The 21920-nt window shown below is 39.5% G+C and overlaps 1 protein-coding gene across 1 annotated transcript in view; it reads left to right on the top strand.

The window, feature by feature from the left end:
* The window catches only part of LOC128565392 (fatty acid desaturase 2-like protein FADS2B), a 63716-nt gene that overhangs the window by 26468 nt on the left and 15328 nt on the right, over positions 1–21920 (top strand). The window contains exons 3-5 of the mRNA XM_053561812.1: positions 568–765; positions 2315–2416; positions 19831–19956. Of these exons, the coding sequence (XP_053417787.1) occupies positions 568–765; positions 2315–2416; positions 19831–19956 (426 nt within the window). The remainder of the gene's footprint in view (positions 1–567; positions 766–2314; positions 2417–19830; positions 19957–21920) is intronic.

Raw genomic sequence — 21920 nt, 5'->3', positions numbered from 1 at the left:
GAGCAGCTCTCAGAAAAGTCATCCTTTGAGCTAATCTAAGTGGACTATATTCTTCTATGTTCACTGTCTTTTATAAAAGAGCCCTTTGTACACATTAAACAACTGGCTTGGAAGAACTTTGTAAACTACATCAGTAACTATGGTAACACAGATACCAAGTTCTCCAAAGCAAAACCAGAGCTTAGTCAACACCTGAAATAATACTGATGGCTTAAAAGGCATCATGTAGCCCTCTACCAAGGTATCCTCTGCTTCCTCCTCCTCTAGAAAAACATAATTCTACATCCCATTGCATTGTGGGGACAATTTATAAGTCACTAAACATCTTCTCCAGCAAAAAGAAAAATATACCATTACCTTTTATCGGAAGGTTTTGTTTACTGGTTCATTGTATTTTGTTACTAAATGGATGATTAATTTGTTACTAATTCCAGAAATTTGTTAATATTAATAAAATCCTATTGCCAAAATAAATTTATCACTAAATTAATAAACTAAAATATAATGATGTTAATATGTATTCCCTTTCCCCTGAATGAACTAATTTCTTCTTCACTTATTTCACAGTCCCAGTTGGTGAAAGATTTCCAAGAATTGAGGAAGACAGTAGAGGCTATGAACTTGTTCGATGCCAACCTGGGGTTCTTCTTCCTTCACATGGCCCAGATCCTCGCTTTGGAAGTCCTGGCTTGGCTAATCCTGTATCAGTTTGGCAGTGGCTGGTGTATTACAATACTCATTTCCTTTCTTCTCACAATTTCACAGGTAAGCAGATATTCTGAGCCCAAGCAGTGTCCTCACAGGATGTCTCAGTTTTTTCTTCCCTCTTTAGGGTGGTGTCAGCTGCCCTCTTGCTTCTTGACAAGCCACTCACCCACATTAGACAGTCACAGCAAGTCAGCAAACTTCATAGGCACCAGTTCTCTCATCTGCACAATGAGGATAATAATGAATGTGGAATTATTCTCAGGAGGATTAAGACTAATGTGTGAAATGCCCAGCATGGGCCAGGCTTATGGAAAATGTTTAATTAATGACAGTTGCTGCTGTTTGCCCCATTTTATTCTCACAATTTCAGTAACTAAAATTCTGTTGTTTGCCATGTAACACTCATCTTTATCTTTCATTCATTAACCAACCTACATTCATCAATGCAACAGACCATTAATTCTCCAAGGGCAGAGACTGTATCTTATTGTATGAGAATCCTCTATAAATGTCAAACAGCAAGTGGTACTTAATAGGGCATTTGATAAATCCTGGTGGAATAAAGTTTGACTCTCTAAACATGGCCTTCTGTTAACACAACATTGTGTTGTGGATACAGAGGGAAATTCACACACTCTCTGCTCCCAAGAAAGGAGTCATCTGGTGAGGAGATAGTCATTCAAACAGCTAAACATTCTGCATGACAGAATGGTATTAATGACAATGAGAAGAACAAGCATGTGCTCTTGGAGTAGGAAGGAGCATTTAATATTCATTGGAACAAGTGTGGAAGGTTTGGTGGAAAATGCATTTCCAAGTTCCAAAATTTTGCATATATAATTTGTTTTCTTGAAAAGCCAACTTGCTTTATTTCTTGCAAAGTGACTTTTGGAAAGAAAAAAAGAATCCAATGGTCTTTTTGGTGCTTAGCATAAGCTGGGCACTTTATACGTACGTGAGTTGCACAACTGCCCTTGAGTCAGTATTAGTGCCCCTATTTATTAGATGAAGAATTGAAGACCAGAGATACCAAGTAACTTGTCTGGAATCATAAAACTCGTAAGTGGCAGCACCCGTACTCAGTGGGTAGGGTGCCACCACATGCACCAGGGCTGGTGGGTTCGAACCGAGCCTGCTAAAAACAAAAAAATTGCCAAGCATTGTGGCAGGTGCCTGTAGTTCCAGCTACTTGAGAGGCTGAGGCAAGAGAATCACTTAAGCCCAAGAGCTGGAGGTTGCTGTGAGCTGTGATGCATCAGCACTCTACCAAGGGCAACAAAGTGAGACCCTGTCTCAAAAAATAAAAAAAGTGCAAGACCAGACTGAGCAAAAGTGAGACCTCATCTCTAAAAAAAATAGCCACACTCTTTCCACTCTATCCTGGAAGATGTTGACAGTAGCAAGAAGAGCATTCCAGACTGAGAGAACAACCTGTACTAAAGCATGGAATTTGGAAAAACAGGACACAGTGAGTAATAGAAATTTGACTTGAGGTCAGACCAGATCACCAAGTATTCTCAAAGGGGCTTATGAATCTACTGTCAGGTTCATTTATTGATCTCTTCTTAGTTCCCAATGTCTCTAACAACAACTTCATCTCTCCTAGGCTCAGTGTGCATTTTTGCAGCATGACCTAGGACACCTTTCCATATTTAAGAAGTCCAAGTGGAACCATCTGTTGCAAAATGTTGTGATGGGCCATCTCAAGGTACAGAACATCAAAGAGTATGATGGGGATTCTTGAATGTCAATCTGTCAGGTAGTAGTTTCCAAGTTTGTTCAACTATGCACTCATATCAGTAAGAATTATTTATGATACCCTAATAAATGTAAATGTACTAATAAATGTAAATATACTATACTAATAACTGTAAATGTACTAATAGTATAGATATTATGTATTCACAATGTTATAAAATATGTGGTAAAGTGAGAATTTTACATTTTTAATGAGGAAAAACTTTAATTTTATTTAGGAAATTCATATATATTTATTTAATTACTCTCATAGACTATGTGGCTCAAACCTTGGCAGCCTTTTGCCCTAAGGAATCATTTTGCAGAAGAAATTTTGTGCCTTTAAAATTGAAGATGTGTACTGTAAAGCTGTGACTGGGAATATTCTTAGAAGGGATTTGAACACTAATTGCTGGGATGCTACAGGGATCCAAGCAGCCTGATTAGTCCTGGAAGAGTGAGGCTATGAAGAAATAAAGTAAAAGATGCAAGAGAACTGATAAAAATGAAAAGAAAAAGAAAGAGTAGCCAGGGAAAAGCAGATAGTGACATGGCCAATGTAAGCTAAAAGGCTTCAGGAAGCAAGTTCATTGTCCTGTGCATCACTGGGATTCAGCACCTTGGAGAGTGCCTGGCACATAGCCTTCAGTAAGTATTGATGAGTGAATGAGTGAACAAGACTTCTTTCTAAGAGCAGCTTCTAGCCTCTGACAATGCTCACTGTGTGATCATCAGTAAATCACATTCTACATCTTCAGCTCAGTATTCCCGTCTGTAACATAGAGACTTAAACTCAATCTCTGCTTTTGTACAACCTTCTACAGTTTGATGACTCTGTCCTCTGGCACATAAGGGGGGGTGAAAGCCTTCCACTTTCAACACGGCCCTCTTAAGACAAAACCCATAGATACTGACTCAAAGCACATTTGTTCTTCCTTATCACAGTAATTTTATACACATACATCTTTCTGGGTGTCTGGCTCCACAGCCTGTAATGTCTTGAAAGTGTCCATTAAGAAAAGGTGAAAAGAATGCTGGGGTCGGGCCCACAGAGAGTCATGAGCAGTAATTTACTGCCAGCACGTGGTGAGCAAAGGTAGATGGGACTCACACCAGATGGCAGCCTGCCACCCACCAGGTTCAGGCTAGCCCCATTGGGTATTGTCTCATGTGATCCTTATGAGATGAGGATTACAGCACCACTATTTTCAGTTGAGATTTATGTTCAAAGCGGGGAACTATTTAAGCCAATGGCCATGAGCTGGCAACTGGAAGAGTGCCTAGCATAGTATCAAAGAGAGCAGTCCCAAGAGTTCTCATTTCTGGCCTTTATTCAAAGTCAACTGAAGAAATTCAAAAGATAAAAAAAATAACTGATGCCTCAGCACCATCTCTAGATGTAGTCATTAAATCCATCTGTGGTGGGGCCTGGATGTCAGCATCATTTGGAAATCTCCCCAAGGTGATTCTAAACTGCAGCCAGGATGAACAACTGTTGCTTTAACAGCAGACCTGGCTTCTGTGGGAGATCAGCCACTCATTAGCTGGATCACATTGAACAAGTTACTTAATATAACTTGAATCTCAGTTTCTTCAACTATAAAATGAAAATAGGGAAAACAAAAAAGAGGCAGAGACAAGATGGCTGACTGAAGCCAGCTTTCCACAGAGGCTCCCGTCCAGAAGGAGAGTTAAAGGACAAAAATTTAGCAAGTAACCTGGTGGATTAGAGCTGTACCAAGAGAGAAGGTTGAAGAATGCACATCAACCCCACTGAGGCAAGCTGTGACCCCAAGGATACAAACAAAAGGTACAAAATTCTTCACCAAGCAGACGGGAGTCCCCTCCCCCATGAGAACAGCTTGGACTGCCCCACAAACAAACAAGCAGAGTTCAAAGGTCCTCCCACTACACTCCATGGGAGAGATCCTCTAAAAACTGGACCTAACTCCCCTCCTAGGGTGCCATGGAGTTCTCCTGCCAGGCATAAAACTGTATAAAACTGTACATATTCTCTACCTGCAACTCTGTGCTCCCAGCACTCCCCTCCACTCTCATTCTGAGGTCTGGAGGCCTGTTCCCCAGGAGTCCAGATTCATGGGTGATTTCTCAAGGGGTGTGGACAGGGCCTAAACTACAGCTGGTCAGTGCTGACTCTGCAGCACAGGAGTGAGGAGAGGACGGTCGGCTGAGAGGGAACCATCCTGGAGCGGCAGTGCCCTGAGGCACACAGCAACAGCCATCTTTTGGCAACAATAGGGCTCACTACCGGATATTCTGCCCCTATCCTTGGGCAACCAGAGGAGGCCAGGCATCTACTCAGGTGGCAACCACCATGGAACAGATCTGGGACTGAAACACAGGCCCCATGAGTAAAGGGTTTGCCTGAGGCGGTACTGGCCTGGGTGGAGCGTAGGGACTAGAAACGCACACACAGAGCTGGGAAGTTCCCAGGGTGGGGTGGACCCAGAGGACAGCTTGACTGAGCCTAAGATGCACCTGGCCCACAGGGGATCATCAGCCTATAGACAGAGGAAGACAGGTGGCTAGAACTGACAGCTAACTGAATACAAAACTGCAGGAGCAAAGACAGGGCCTGAGGCAGAGGCTCTGGGAACTCAAAACAGCCTCTCTTCTGCAGGGGAATTTAGCAGGGAAAGAAACAAATTCCCGCAAAGTTGTTCTGTTCTGTTCTGTCAGTAACATCAATCAGGGGCGGGGCTGGAACTGAGCGAACACCCCCTAGCCTGCATTAAGCACCCAAGATCGTCAGGCCTCAACACCCTCTGCTAGATAGAGGCAGAGCGCAGTGGCCTGGCTGAGCAAAATAGATTTCCTTGTGATTCAGGCAAGTGCAAACCCCTGGAGTACCTGTTCACTACAGGCAACTGGGTCACAGCCCTGCAGGGCTATCAGTGACAGAGGTGCAAGGTGGGGAAGGAGGAATCAACCTTCCCAGACTGCTCTATTTGCTGAGTGGGTCCTCCTAACTCCATGGAGCACCGGAGCAAGCCATAGCTGAGTAGTCACCAGACCTCTGCGATTCAGTTACCAGAGACCTTTATAACTCTCCCACATGAGACAGGTGCTGACTGAGACAATTGATTTGGACTTTTTGAACTGAGCCAATCACTCGAGGACTATTCAGGTGGTGCCCTGGGGGTGTGGTTGTAGGAAGGTTTGATTTTCCTTTTCCAATTGTTTCCTGTGGGGGCGGGGTGACTTAATTGCTGGTATTTCTCCACAGCTAAGACTTCAACCAAGAGTAACTGTTTCACTAGGGTCAAACAGAGACCAGCTGAAAACAAGACAGAACTACTTAGCCCCACCACACCAAACAGGTCCCCAGTTTCTCAGGCTGGGTCCTCAACAAAGCTCCAGGGGAAAAATCAAAAGGTATAAAACAATCATGGGGCAGAATCAGAAGAAAAACTCTGGTAAAATGAATAACCACAATAGATCAACCTCCCCCCCACCAAGGAAAGATACGGCAGATGTAACTGAAGATCACATTCATAAACAGCTGGCTGAGATGTCGGAAATTGATTTCAGAATTTGGATTGCAAACAAGATTAATAGAATGGAGGAAAAATTGGAATTAGAAATTCAAGGAGCAATTCAAAAGTTGGAATTAGAAATTCGAGGAGAAATTCAAAAGTTGTCTCAAGAATTTAACGAATTTAAAGACATAAGCACTAAAGATTTTGACGCACTGAAGCAAGAATTTGCAGCCCTCATAGTCTGAAAAATACAGTAGAAGCCCCCAGTAACAGAGTGGAGCAAGCAGAAGAAAGGATTTCTGACATTGAACACAAAGCCTTTGAACACTCCCAAACTCTCAAAGAGGAAGAGAAATGGAGAGCAAAAGTGGATCATTCTCTCAGAGAGCTCTGGGATAATTCAAAGAAGCCTCATATACAACTCATTGGAATCCCTGAAACTGATTAAGTGGAATCGCAAAGCACAGAAGCCCTTCTCCATGAAATTATGAAAGAGAATTTTCCAGACATGCCTAGAGATTCTGAAATTCAGATAGCAGACAGTTTCAGAACCCCAGCATGACTCAATCTAAATAAGATATCCCCCAGGCATATCATAATTAACTTCATTAAAATTAATATGAAAGAGAAAATTCTGAAAGCAGCCAGACATAAGAAATCCATTACCTACAAATGGAAGAATATTAGAATGACTGCAGATCTCTCTGCTGAAACTTGTCAAGCCAGAAGACGGTGGTCATCGACTTTTAATCTCCTAAAGCAAAATAACTTTCAACCCCGGATCCTGTATCCAGCTAAACTGAGTTTCATTTAGGATGGAGAAATTAAATACTTTAATGACAGTCAAATGTTGAAGAAATTTGCCATAATCAAACCAGCTCGTCAAGATATTCTCAGACTGATCCTCCATAATGACCAGACCAACTCTCTACCACAAAAGTAACTCACTTAGAAACTTTTGATCAAACTCCAACTTCCACAGTGGCAAAAGGATTAAAAAATGTCCCCTGGACTTTCAAAAAACTCAATACACAAAATTTCAACAGACATAGCAATATTCTTCATTAATGTGAACAGCTTTAACTGTCCTCTAAAGAGGCACAGGTTAGCTGACTGGATACAAAAACTCACGCCACATATTTGCTGCATACAAGAGTCACATCTTACTTTAAAAGATAAATATAGACTCAGGGTGAAAGAATGGTCGTCCATATTTCAGGCAAATGGTACTCAGAAAAAAGCAGGTGTTGCAATTCTATTTGCAGATACAATAGGCTTTAAACCAACAAAAGTAAGGAAGGATAAGAATAGTCACTTCATATTTGTTAAGGGTAATACTCAATATGATGAGATTTCAATTATTAATATCTATGCACCCAACCAGAATGTGCCTCCATTTATAAGAGAAACTCTAACAGACATGAGCAACTTAATTACCTGAGCAAAGAAACTTTACATTTAAACCTAACCATCCAACATTTGGATTTAGCAGACATCTAGAGAACATTTCATCCCAACAAAACTGAATACACATACTTCTCATCAGCCCACGGAACATACTCCAAAATTGATCACATTTTAGGTCACAAGTCTAACCTCAGTAAATTTAAAACAATAAAAATTATTCCTTGCATCTTCTCAGACCACCATGGAAGAAAAGTTGAACTCAGTAACAACAGGAATCTGCATACTCATACAAAAACATGGAAGCTAAATAATAGCTGGGTCAGAGATGAGATTAAGAAGGAAATTGCCAAATTTTTGGAACAAAATAACAATGAAGACATGAATTATCAGAACCTCTGGGATACCGCAAAGGCAATCCTAAGAGGAAAATTTATAGCACTGCAAGCCTTCCTCAAGAGAACAGAAAGAGAGTAAGTTAACAACTTAATGGGACATCTCAAGAAACTGGAAAGGAAGAACATTCCAACCCCAATCCCAGTAGAAGAAAAGAAATAACAAAATTAGAGCAGAAGTAAATGAAATTGAAAACAAAAGAATTATAACAGATCAATAAATCAAAAAGGTGCTTTTTGAAAAGGTCAATAAAATAGATAAACCTTTGGCTAACCTAACCAGGAAAAAAAGAGTAAATCTCTAATCTCATCAATCAGAAACAACAAAGACAAAATAACAACAGACTCCTCAGAAATTCAATAAATACTTAATGAATATTACAGGAAATTTTATTCTCAGCAATATGAAAATCTGAAGGAAATTGACCAATACTTGGAAGCACGTCACCTTCCAAGACTTACCCAGAATCAAGTGGAAATGTTGAACAGGCCCATATTAAGTTCTGAAATAGCATCAACCATACAAAATCTCCCTAAAAAGAAAAGCCCAGGACCAGATGGCTTCAAGTCATAATTCTACCAAACCTTTAAGAGGAATTAGTACCTATATTACTCAACCTGTTCCAAAATGTAGAAAAAGAAGGAAGACTACCTAACACATTCTATGAAGCAAACATCACCCTGATCCCTGACCCAGGAAAAGACCCAACAAGAAAAGAAAATTATAGACCAATATCACTAATGAATACAGATGCAAAAATATTCAACAAGATCCTAACAAACAGAATCCAGCAACACATCAAACAAATTATGCATCATGACCAAGTCGGTTTTATCCCAGGGTCTCAAGGCTGGTTCTATATACATAAATCTATAAGTATAATCAACACATAAACTAATTAAAAAACAAAGATCATATGATTCTCTCAATTGATGCAGAAAAAGCTTTTCATAATATACAGCATTCCTTCATGATCAGAACACTTAAGAAAATTGGTATAGAAGGGACATTTCTTAAACTGATAGAGGCCATCTACAGCAAACCCACAGCCAATATCATATTGAATGGAGTTAAATTGAAATCATTTCCACTCAGATTAGGAACCAGACAAGGCTGCCCATTGTCTCCACTGATCTTTAACATTGTAATGGAAGTTTTAGCCAATGCAATTAGGCAAGAAAAGGCGATCAAGTGTATCCATATAGGGTCAGAAGAGATCAAACTTTTGCTCTTTGCAGATGATATGATTGTATATCTGGAAAACACTAGGGATTCTACTACAAAACTCTTAGAAGCAATCAAGGAAACAGCAGTGTCTCAGGTTACAAAATCAACATTCATAAATTGGTAGCTTTCATATATACCAACAATAGTCAAGCTGAAAAAACAGTTAAGGACACTATTCCATTCACAGTAGTGCCAAAGAAGATGAAATATTTGGGAGTTTATCTAACAGAGGATGTGAAATATCTCTATAAAGAGAACTATGAAACTCTAAGAAAAGAAATAGCTGAAAATGTTAACAAATGGTAAAACATACCATGCTCATGGCTGGGAAGATTCAACATTGTTAAAATGTCCACACTTGCCAAAGCAATATACAATTTTAATGCAATCCCTATTAAAGCTCAACTGTCATACTTTAAAGATCTTGAAAAAAATAATACTTCATTTTATATGGAATCAGAAAAACCTTGAATAGCGAAGACATTACTCAGAAATAAAAGCAAAGCAGAGGAATCATGCTACCAGACCTCAGACCATACTATAAATCAATAGTGATCAAAACAGCATGGTAATGGCACAAAAACAGAGAAGTAGATGTCTGGAACAGAATAGAGAACCAAGAGATGAATCCAGCTACTTACCATTATTTGATTTTTGACAAGCCAATTAAAAACATTCAGTGGGGAAAAGATTCCCTATTTAACAAATGGTGCTGGGTGAACTGGCTGGCAACCTGCAGAAGACTGAAACCAGACCCACACCTTTCACCATTAACTAAGATAGACTCTCACTGGATAAAAGATTTAAACTTAAGACATGAAACTATAAAAGTTCTAGAAGAGAGTTCAGGGAAAGCCCTTGAAGAAATGGGTCTGGGCAAGTATTTTATGAGGAGGATCCCCCTGGGCAATTGAAGCAGCTTCAAAAATACACTACTGGGACCTGATCAAACTAAAAAGCTTCTGCACAGCCAAGAACACAGTAAGGAAAGCAAGCAAACACCTCTCAGAATGGGAGAAGATATTTGCAGGTTATGTCTCCAGCAAAGGTTTAATAACCAGAATTCACAGAGAACTCAAACGTATAAGCAAGAAAAGAACAAGTGATCCCATCACAGACTGGGCAAGGGACTTGAAGAGAAACTTCTCTGAAGAAGACAGGCACATGGCCTACAGACATATGAAAAACTGCTCATCATCTTTAATAGTCAGAGAAATGCAAATCAAAACTACTTTGAGATATCATCTAACTCCAGTAAGTTTAGCCCATATCACAAAATCCCAAGACCAGAGATGTTGGTGTGGATGTGGAGAAAAGGGATCACTTCTACACTGCTGGTGGGAATGCAAATTAATACATTCCTTTTGGAAAGATGTTTGGAGAACACTTAGAGATCTAAAAATAGATCTGCCATTCAATCCTATAATTCCTCTACTAGGTATATACCCAGAAGACCAAAAATCAAATCATAACAAAGATATTTGTACCAGAATGTTTATTGCAGCCCAATTCATAATTGCTAAGTCATGGAAAAAGCCCAAGTGCCCTTTGATCCACGAATGGATTAATAAATTGTGGTATATGTACACCATGGAATACTATGCAGCCTTGAAGAAAGATGGAGACTTTACCTCTTTCATGTTTACATGGATGGAGCTGGAACATATTCTTCTCAGTAAAGTGTCTCAAGAATGGAAGAAAAAAATGTCCAATGTATTCACCCCTACTATGAAACTAACTTAGGACCTTCACATGAAAGCTATAACCAAGTTACAACCTAAGAACAGGGGGAAGGGGGAAAGCGTGGGGAGGGAGGGGGGACGTGGGTAGAGGGAGGGGGATTGAAAGGATCACACCTGTGGTGCATCTTACAAGGGTACACGTGAGGCTTGGCAAATGTGGAATGTAAATGTCTTGGCAAAGTAACTAAGAAAATGCCAGGAGGGCTATGTCAACTAATGAGATGAAAATGTGTCAAATATTCTATGAACCAAGTGTATGGTGCCCCATGATCATATTGATGTACACAGCTATAATTTAATAAAAAAATTAATTAATTAAAAAAATTGTGGTATATGTACACCATTGAATATTATGCAGCCTTAAAGAAAGATTGAGACTTTATCTCTTTCATGTTTACACGGATGGAGCTGAAACATATTCTTCTTAGTAAAGTATCTCAAGAATGGAAGAAAAAGTATCCAATGTACTCAGCCCTACTATGAAACTAATTTATGGCTCTCACGTGAAAGCTATAACCCAGTTATAACCTAAGAATAGGGGGAAGGGGGAGAAGGAGAGAGGGGGGAGGTGGGCAGAGGGAGGGTGATTGGTGGGATTACACCTGAGGTGCATCTTACAAGGGTATATGTGAAACTTAGTAAATGTAGAATGTAAATGTCTTAACACAATAACTAAGAAAATGCCAGGAAGGCTCTGTTAACCAGTGTGATGAAAATGTGTCAAATGGTCTATAAAACCAGTGTATGGTGCCCCATGATCACATTAATATACACAGCTATGATTTAATAATAAAAAAATAAATAAAATGAAAATAGGGACCTGGTAAGGATGTTGTCAGGATTTTATACAATACCCTTAACACAGTGCCTGGCATATGAGAAATGCCCAATAATGATTAACTGTTACTATAAGTAGGAACAGTCTTCCATAATCAAAATGAGGGCCTAGAATCATTAAGACCAATATTTAGTGGTGATGGTATGGTATCATCGAGATAGGGAAGTAAACCACAAGTCACAACATCACTGAGGAGCAATGTGCTTGTAATCACCTGTTCTGACCCACGCTATCTCCCTCTGAGCACACTGAGGCTTGAGTAAACTACGTAGCACAGATTTGGATTTGGATCCATATTAGAGACATGTCTGTCTCTTGAAATGCTTAGAACAAATGATAAATTGTCATTTTATGTGACAAGTTTCACTTAACCCGACAATTCTTGTACGCATCCTGTTGGACCCTTTATCCACCGATGTTAGGTAGGTGAGGTGTTTCTGGATGCACTCAGAAATGCCACAGAGTAAAGGCAGGTGTTTTTATCATGTCCTTGAGCATTTTTAGTTAACAAGACTTCTCAATTTCCATGCCCTGTTCTGAGGATTCAGATGAAAGGTGAGACTCCTGCGCCTTGGAGAAAGTAGAAACTGATTTGGTGCAAGGGTGTGGAATATTTCAGATGAACCTCATCCTTGAGGGCACATTTTAAAGTCAGTACTATCTTATTGCTCCAAATCTGTAGACAGCTTTTTACATATAAAATTTTTCCCCAGAAACAATTTTCACCAGTTAAAATGAATATATCCTCTATGATACGTGAGCAGAATGAGAAACTAGGAAATGGCTTTTAATAGCGAATCAACTTTATTCTGCATTTCTGCAGGTATAGGTCTCAATGATGTGCAGGAGAGAAAATTACTTGTGGTGAGGATATGACAAAGGAAATTATAACATAAACAGCTACATCTCCACCTTGTTCATGCATCACAGTTTTAAATTTCAAAACTTAACTTCCTATTAATTACCTCTTTCACCCCTTTTATGTAAAGGGCATAGATATTGAGATTCTTTGGGTTTTTCAACTAGTTGCACAAAAATATATATGTTCACATCTTTTCGGTGTTCATACAATAAAACAGCCCTTCTGAAAATAAACTATGAAACATCTGTATACATTTTAGACTTTTGCATATAGCACTCACTGTAGTATAATTTTAAGACCCTAGGTGTGCACATTTTAGAACTATAAGAATCAAATCTTTTTGTAAGAATAATGGGACAGAATACTGAAATTAAGATCTTCCTAGAAATACTGGTCTGTACTGACTCCATGATGACATGCTAAAACATTTCATTTTGATGGGAGAAGGAAAAATGTCAAACATGTTATTTAAGAGATAAGGAAATTGCCCAAGGTCACTCACCTAAGAAGATGGATAAGCACAGATTTAACTTCAGGTTGGTTTTAGTCCAAAGCCTGATTCTTTCTACTGCACCAAGAAATGACCTAACGTGGAAATGAGCAATGCCTTACCATGGGTTCTGTTTATAACGTAGTGCATGGGGCAGCCAATTTGGCATGACTTTATAATCCTCACTTGCCCATGAAGTATTCTCTCCTTTGTCTCTGCTCATGTGGCTTCCAGACAGAAAGGCCAGGGAGAACCAACTACTTTAGCTCATACCCATAAATTACACTGACTACCATCCTAAGCATTATCTGTTAAGATCTGCTGCCCTAAGCTGTCATAAATCAAAACCTTCTCTCAGATTTCCAGTTACCATACGTAGTCATTGGCTGGAAGAGTACAATCAGCTGATGGAAGAGGCCAAAATGTCTTTTGAAAGACTTAATTGAGAAAGAGAATAATTCCTCATCACACTGGCTGAGCTTAGCTGTCTACTTCTCTCATTAAATTGTATGTTTCAGAAGTATGGGAACCCCATTTTATCACATTTATCTTTATATTACATATTCCTCATTCATTATCTGATACATGGTGCATAGTACAAAGTAAATAATGGGTGGATGAAAAACTGCACAAGTATAAGAGTGTAATTTTTAAAAATTTTTTCTCTCAGTCTGAGTGCAGTGGCTCATACCTGTAATCCTAGCACTATGGGAGGCCAAGGCAGATGGATCACTTGAGCTCACAAGTTCAAGAACAGGCTGAGCAAGAGCAAGACCCCGTATCTACTAGAAGTAGAAAAACTAGTTTGGTGTTATGCTGGTACCTGTAATCCTAGCAACTCAGGAGGCTGAGGCAAGAGGATCACTTGAAACCAGGCATTTGAGGTTGCTGTGAGTTATGATGCCTCGGTACTCTACCCAGGGCTACAGAGTGAGACTCTGTCTTTAAAAAACAAAAAAAAATTCTCTCAGCATGTTTTCTTTTTCATTTTATTTTAATTGATATATGACAATTATGCATATGGGATATAATATGATGTTTTGATGCATAAATACATTATATAATGACCAATTCAGGGTAAACAGTATCTCCATAACTTTATTTTTTTTTATTGTTAAATCATAGCTGTGTACATTAGTGCAATCGCCTGTATCCATTCTAAGATGCACCATAGATGTGGCCCCTCCCATTACCCTCCCTCCACCAAAACCTCCCCCCTCCCTTCCCCTTCCTTGGCCCTTTCCCCATAGTCTTGTGCTATAGTTGGGTTATAGTCTTCATGTGAAAGCTATAATTTAGCTTCATAGTAGGGCTGAGTACCTTGGATACTTTTTCTTCCATTCCTGAGATACTTTGCTAAGAAGAATATGTTCCAGCTCCATCCATGTAAACATGGAAGAGGTAAAGTCTCCATCTTTCTTTAAGGCTGCATAATATTCCATGATATACATGTACCACAATTTGCTAGTCCATTCGTGGGTCGATGGGCACTTGGGCTTCTTCCATGACTTAGCAATTATGAAGTGGGCTGCAATAAACATTCTGGTACAGATGTCTTTGTTATATTGTGACTTTTGGTCTTCTGGGTATAAACCTAGTAAAGGAATTATAGGATCGAATGGCAGGTCTATTTTTTGGTCTCTAAGTATTCTCCAAACATCCTTCCAGAAGGAACGTATTAGTGGGCATTCCCACCAGCAGTGTAGAAGTGTGCCCTTTTCTCCACATCCACGCCAACATCTCTGGTTTTGGGATTTTGTTATGTGGGCTACTCTTACTGGGGTTAGGTGATATCTCAGAGTAGTTTTGATTTGCATTTCTCTGATGATTAAGGATGATGAGCTTTTTTTCATGTGTTTGTAGAACTTGCGTCGGTCTTCTTTAGAGAAGTTTCTCTTCAAGTCCCTTGCCCACCCTGAAATGGGGTCACATGTTCTTTTCTTGCTAATACATTTGAGTTCTCTGTGGATTCTGGTTATTAGACCTTTATCGGAGGTATAACCTGCAAATATTTTCTCCCATTCTGAGGGCTGTCTGCTTGCTTTACTCACTATGTTCTTGGCTGTGCAGAAGCTTTTTAGTTTGATCAGGTCCCAGTAGCGTATTTTTGATACTGCTTCAATTGCCTGGGGAGTCCTCCTCATAAAATATTCACCCAGGCCGATTCCTTCAAGAATTTTCCCTGCACTTTCTTCAAGCATTTTTATAGTTTCATGTCTTAAGTTTAAATATTTTATCCAGTGAGAGTCTATCTTGGTTAATGGTGAAAGGTGTGGGTCCAGTTTCAATCTTCTACAGGTTGCCAGCCACTTCACCCAGCACCATTTGTTAAATAGGGAATCTTTTCCCCACTGAATGTTTTTAATTGGCTTGTCAAAGATCAAATAACGGTAAGTAGCTGGATCCATCTGTTGGTTGTCTATTCTGTTCCAGACATCTACTTTTCTGCTTTTGTGCCAGTACCATGCTGTTTTGATCACTATGGATTTATAGTACAGTCTCAGGTCTGGTAGTGTGATTCCTCCTCCTTTGTTTTTATTGCTCAGTAATGTTTTGGCTATTCGAGGTTTTTTCTGATTCCATATAAAATGAAGTATTATTTTTTCAAGATCTTTAAAGTATGACAATGGAGCTTTAATAGGAATTGCATTAAAATTATATATTGCTTTGGGCAGTATGGACATTTTAACAATGTTGATTCTTCCCAGCCATGAGCATGGTATGTTTTTCCATCTGTTAACATCTTCAGCTATTTCTTTTCTTAGAGTTTCATAGTTCTCTTTGTAGAGATCTTTCACATCCTTTGTTAGGTATACTCCCAAATATTTCATCTTCTTTGGCACTACTGTGAAAGGAATAGTCTTTGACTGTTTGTTCAGCTTGGTTATTGTTGGTATATATAAAGGCTACAGATTTATGGGTGTTGATTTTGTAGCCTGAGACATTGCTATATTCCTTGATCACTTCTAAAAGTTTTGTAGTAGAATCCCTAGTGTTTTCCAGATATACGATCATATCATCTGCAAAGAGTGAAAGTTTGATCTCTTCTGACCCTATGTGGATACCCTTGATCACCTTTTCTTAACTTTAAACATTTATCATTTCTTTGTGGTAATGTTCAAAGATACCTCTTTTCTAGGTATCTTGAAACATACAATATTTTAGTATTCTCCTCTTGTGTAATAGAGCACCCGAACTTGTTCTTCCCATTTAACTGTCACCTTGTATTCATCATATGGAATTTGATGGAAAAAATTCAATGCAGTGATGAAGCTCCAGAAGGGGAAATAGAAATTGTTGAATATATTTTGGGACACATTGAGCTTGAGATAACACAAGACATCCACAAGAAAATATTTGGAAAGCATCCATTTAGGCATGAGACTCAGGACAGGGATCTGGTTTGGAGGAAAAGAAAAGAGAAATGAGAAGAGAATACCATTTTTACTGGTTGGGCAATGGAAAGAGAGTTCCCAAGAGAGGACTTTGCAAAGCAGACTGTGGAAAGGCAGTCCTAATGCTTACAGATTTTGAAACTTACACATCCCTTCTAATAGATATATAGGGTCTAGACCAGTACACTCCAAGAAAAATACAAAGCAAGTCACATTGAAATGACATGCATTTTAAATTTTTTAATAATCACATTTAAAGGGTAATTTTTTTTAACCCACATAGGAGGTCTGCCAATAAGGTTTGTGAATTGGCCTCCCACCATGTGCTTACACTGGGAGCACTGTTCAAACAATTAGAGAACTCAAATTAATCCACATGAAAAAAGCCAACGATCCCATATATCAATGGGCAAGAGACATGAATATCGTCTTTCTCTAAAGACAATAGACGAATGGCTAACAAACACATGAAAAAATGTTCATCATCTCTATATATTAGAGAAATGCAAATCAAAACAACCCTGAGATATCATCTAACCCCAGTGAGAATGGCCCACATCACAAAATCTCAAAACTGCAGATGCTGGCGTGGATGTGGAGAGAAGGGAACACTTTTACACTGCTGGTGGGACTGCAAACTAGTACAACCTTTCTGGAAGGAAGTATGGAGAAACCTCAAAGCACTCAAGCTAGACCTCCCATTTGATCCTGCAATCCCATTACTGGGCATCTACCCAGAAGGAAAAAAATCCTTTTATCAGAAGGACACTTGTACTAGACTGTTTATTGCAGCTCAATTTACAATCGCCAAAATGTGGAAACAGCCTAAATGCCCACCAACCCAGGAATGGATTAACAAGCTGTGGTATATGTATACCATGGAATACTATTCAGCCATTAAAAATAATGGAGACTTTACATCCTTCGTATTAACCTGGATGGATGTGGAAGACATTATTCTTAGTAAAGCATCACAAGAATGGAGAAGCATGAATCCTATGTACTCAATTTTGATATGAGGACAATTAATGACAATTATGGTTATGGGGGGGGAACAGAAAGAGGGAAGGAGGGAGGTGGGTGGGGCCTTGGTGTGTGTCACAGTTTATGGGGGCAAGACATGATTGCAAGAGGGACTTTACCTAACAATTGCAATCAGTGTAATCTGGCTTATTGTACCCTCAATGAATCCCCAACAATAAAAAATAAATAAATAAATAAATAAGAAGCTTAAAATTAAAAAAAAAAAAGATGTCATAACCTTGGTATATCAGTTTCTCATAGCACTGTTCATGTTGACAGGTCCTAGGATCTTGCTGAGTAGCATTCATTATTGTTATTTTGTGTTTTTGTGTGCTATTGCAAGAATGTTGGAGCTTGAATTAGAGCAGTGAACAAACATTTATAAATTTCTTGTGATAGTTGATAAGAATGAAAGTAAAATCAGGAACATGTTCGTACAAGTTTATAGGAATAATGCCATGAGGAAAATGGCACTGTACAAATGTATTAAACGTCTTTTTCTGATGAGAAAGTGTCAGTGATGAAGAGAGGTCAGGGCAGCCAGTAATGAGCAGAACTGATGAAAACATGACAAAAATTCATCAAATGGTGCATCAGAATCATTGGCTGACTGTAAAGAGCATTGCAGACCAAGTAAACATAAATGGAGAAAGGGTTAGGAAAATTTTAACTGAAAATCTTGGCCGACAACTCATGGCTCTTGCATTGTAACAGTGCAAAAGCACTGTCTGTGAGGGAGTTGTTAGCCAGTAAGGAAATAGCTATTTTGGAACACCCTCCCTACTTACCCGATATGGCACCCAGCAACTTTTTTCTTTAACCAGAGATAAAAGAAATATTGAAAGGAAGACATTTTGATGACATTCAGGGCATCAAGGGTAATATGACAACAGCTCTGATGGCAATTCCAGAAAAAGAGTCCCAAAATTGCTTTTAAGGGTGAACTAGGCCCTGGTGTCAGTGCATAACTTCCCAGGGGAAGCACTTCAAAGGTGATGGCAGTGATATTCAGCAAGGAGATATGTACCATCTTTTCAAGATAAGCTTATGAACTTAATTGAAATGATAAAACATTGTCACTTCAAAATGCAATAAATGTAAAAATTATTGAGATATTTCACATTACTTTTTTCATACTAAGAATCCAAAATTCAGTATATATTTGATACTTATAAAGCTCATCTTAATTCAACTGGCCATATTTCAAGTGCTCAATGACCATGTGTGACTGTTGTATTAGATAACACAGAGTAGGGCGGCACCTGTGGCTCAGTGAGTAGGGCGCTGGCTCCATATACCGAGGGTGGCGAGTTCAAACCCAGCCCTGGCCAAACTGCAACAAAAAAATAGCCGGGCGTTATGGCGGGCACCTGTAGTCCCAGCTGCTTGGGAGGCTGAGCAAGAGAATCACGTAAGCCCAAGAGCTGGAGGTTGCTGTGAGCCGTGTGACACCACGGCACTCTACCAAGGGCAGTAAAGTGAGACTCTGTCTGTACAAAAAAAAAAAAAAAAGATAACACAGAGTAGAACATGTTACTAAGTTACTAAGAGATGTTAAACATGTCATGAAAAACTACTATACTGTTTATTCTCCCATAAATGATTAACACAAAGGAGGAGAAATCGAGGATCTCAATGTGCCTACACTGTATATACAGCATCTCCTGTCTCCCCAGACAACCCACAGAGGTAAATCTGCTTTCACTGTGCTTACTGGAGCTGGAGGGGAGCCTCACAGAGGGGGGTGATTCGCCCAAACCCCACAGCAGTGTTTACTCACCTACTTTATGTAACCGGGTTGTTTTGCCTCCACATCCTTTGCTTTATTAAAACTTTCAGACTTTTACTGAGAGAGAGAAAAATCACAAACAAGCTAATCAGAGGTGATTCAAGCTTGGCATCAGTTGAAATATTGTTTTTCTCATTAATTTTCATATGAAGGCATTGAAGCTGGGACTCGTAATGATCTGAGTCCAGCCCCCCAAGGAGATCACTTCAGATGTACAATTCTTTGAAATATTCATTGAAGTGGGAAACCTGGGGCCACTTTTTTCTCCAGAACTAATTAAAGTTCTGGAGCACAGACTCCTTTATATGTAAAATAGGAATAATCATCTCTGCCCAACTACCTTCGGGTTTTGGGGGGGTAGAGAGAAAGTGGAGAGGTTGGGATTTTTTCTATTTGTTTATTTCTTGTTTTTTGTTTTTTTTTGTAAATGAGGATCAAATAAAAGAAGGATGAAAAGCATTTGGTTTTAAAAGGCTTTTATGATTTTCATTGTCAGGAGTTGTTTTAGCCTGAAGTTATGTTTCTGGATCAGGGAATTATTTCTTCATAAGCTATGAGAGCCTCTGTTCAATGAGTCATTCCATGACCCAGCAGTGGAGACAAGCTCAAGAAACTCAAATATTGTATTTTGGCTTTGGGGATGAATGCAGAAAACTCTGACAGTAAAGGGTATTGCAGGAGAGCTTTCTTCCAGCTAATAAGCCTTCTCTTCTCCTCAGGGCCTATCACCAAACTGGTGGAATAACCGGCACTCTCAACATCATGTAAAAACAAACATCTACCCCAAAGACCCGGATATCGACATGGGCCCACTTTTTCTACTCGGAGATTCACAACCTGTCAAGGTACACTTAGACATCCTGGGCACCAGACAAGGGCTCCTGGAAAGGCTGACCTTTGGCCTTGCCTTAGAAAGATCAAGCTGGAAGTTCTGGCTCCAAACATGATCTTGGAGCATCTTTACTTCTTTTTTTTATTATTATTATTAAATCATAGCTGTGTACATTAATGCGATCATGGGGCACCACACACTGGTTTTATAGACCATTTGACATATTTTCATCACACTGGTGAACATAATCTTCCTAGCATTCTACATTTACAAAGCATCTTTATTTCTTTTAGGTCCTAAATACAAAATTGAAATAACTGAACCTAGGGCTGGAGATTTAGAATCATGACCTATAGCTTTGATGGTCATCCAGGCCCCTCCTGCCCTGGGAACTATAAAAACCCACATCACTCTGAGCCATCCTAGTAATGGACACACCCCTATTCAGTGCCTATCATTGCTGCTGAGGTGATGCAAACCAGGGTTTGATAGTGGAACTAAGTTTGGCAGGGATTGTCCAAAGGTTAACAAGGATATGGAGAAATGTTAACAAAGAGAAGACAGATCAGTACATTCTCTAAGCACTAGATCACCAATAACTAAATATCAAGTTATCTCAACTAATTCTAGCCCAGTTAGAAGACACTGTGCAGTTATATTTAGTACAAGTTCATTTTAGTGCATTTGTACATGAAACACATCCTAAATCTCTTGTAACAGAATTAGAAATACCAGCTCCAACTTTAACTTAGTAAACAACAGAAAATGGAGGGGAAAAGTCATCTTCAGAATTTCTCAGTTATTGATTTTTTTAATATCCACTTAAAACCATCACAAGAAGGACTATTTAAATTACCAAGTGATTTAGGAGGGAGCCTTCCTTTTAAAAAAGTAAGTACAAGAGGCAGCGCCTGTGGCTCAGTCAGTGGGGCACCGGCCCCATGTACCAAGGGTGGCGGATTCAGGCCTGGCCCCGGCCAAACTGCAACCAGAGAATGGCCAGGCGTTGTGGCAGGCACCTGTAGTCCCAGCTGCTCGAGAAGCTGAGGCAAAAGAATCGCTTGGGCCCGGGAGTTGGAGGTTGCTGTGAGCTGTGTGAGGCCACGGCACTCTACCCAGGGCCATGGAGTGACACTCTGTCTCTACAAAAAACAAAAAAAAAAGTAAGTACAAGGATAAACAAAGCAATGAACCTCTCTGTGAGAGGAAAATGCTGGCCCCTAAAATCAGGTACTTAGGAAGAGGTTTCTATCTCTCCTGGAAAACTTAGATTTACAAAACAGAGGTGTGTAGCTTTGTCAGTTGGTGAGTGGACCCATCTAGTACATAAATCCAAAATCCTACAAATTTTTCAAAATAGGTTCTCCTAAGCTGTGAGAGTCACCCTCTTTTCCAGACAAAATAGGAAATGTCTCTTGATTCAGTTTTTTTTTTTTTTAATTATTGGCTGTGATCACAAACCATTTGCTTGCAACAATGGTTTGCTTTTGACAACTTGTTGGACTTCTCTGATGTTTGTGGACTTCCAGGCTTTTCACTAGAACTGGGACATGCTGGTTTCTCTAGTTGCTCCCCACCCACTGCCCAAAGCCAGGGTGTTTGTCTCACTGAAGTTCATGAAGCAGCCTGGCCCTCTCCCTCCTGCCTCCCAGAGCTGTGTTCAGTGTACCTGCTGCCTCTTCACAAATGAGGGAGGCCCCTGCCCAGGTTCTGCAGCTGCCCCTGAGACACATCCATAGAACCTGAGAGTTCTATGGAATATAGTTTCAAAGCCATTGTACAGGGCAGTATTTATATTCCATTCAAACACTAAAATTATTTAGATCCTACAATTTAGCAGTTTCTCATCAAAAACATCTCTGATAAGTTCTGAGATTTTCCTGCCTTTCATATTTCCTTCCTACCAGTCTTTCCGCTTCTTTATTCAGACATCAACTTCTTTAACAAGCATTTATTGAATCTTCTGTGTCCTGTGTT

This window comes from Nycticebus coucang, chromosome 14 (genome assembly GCF_027406575.1).
Source record: "Nycticebus coucang isolate mNycCou1 chromosome 14, mNycCou1.pri, whole genome shotgun sequence".
NCBI classification, from domain to species: domain Eukaryota; kingdom Metazoa; phylum Chordata; class Mammalia; order Primates; family Lorisidae; genus Nycticebus; species Nycticebus coucang.
This window is presented reverse-complemented; position numbering and strand designations above follow the sequence as displayed.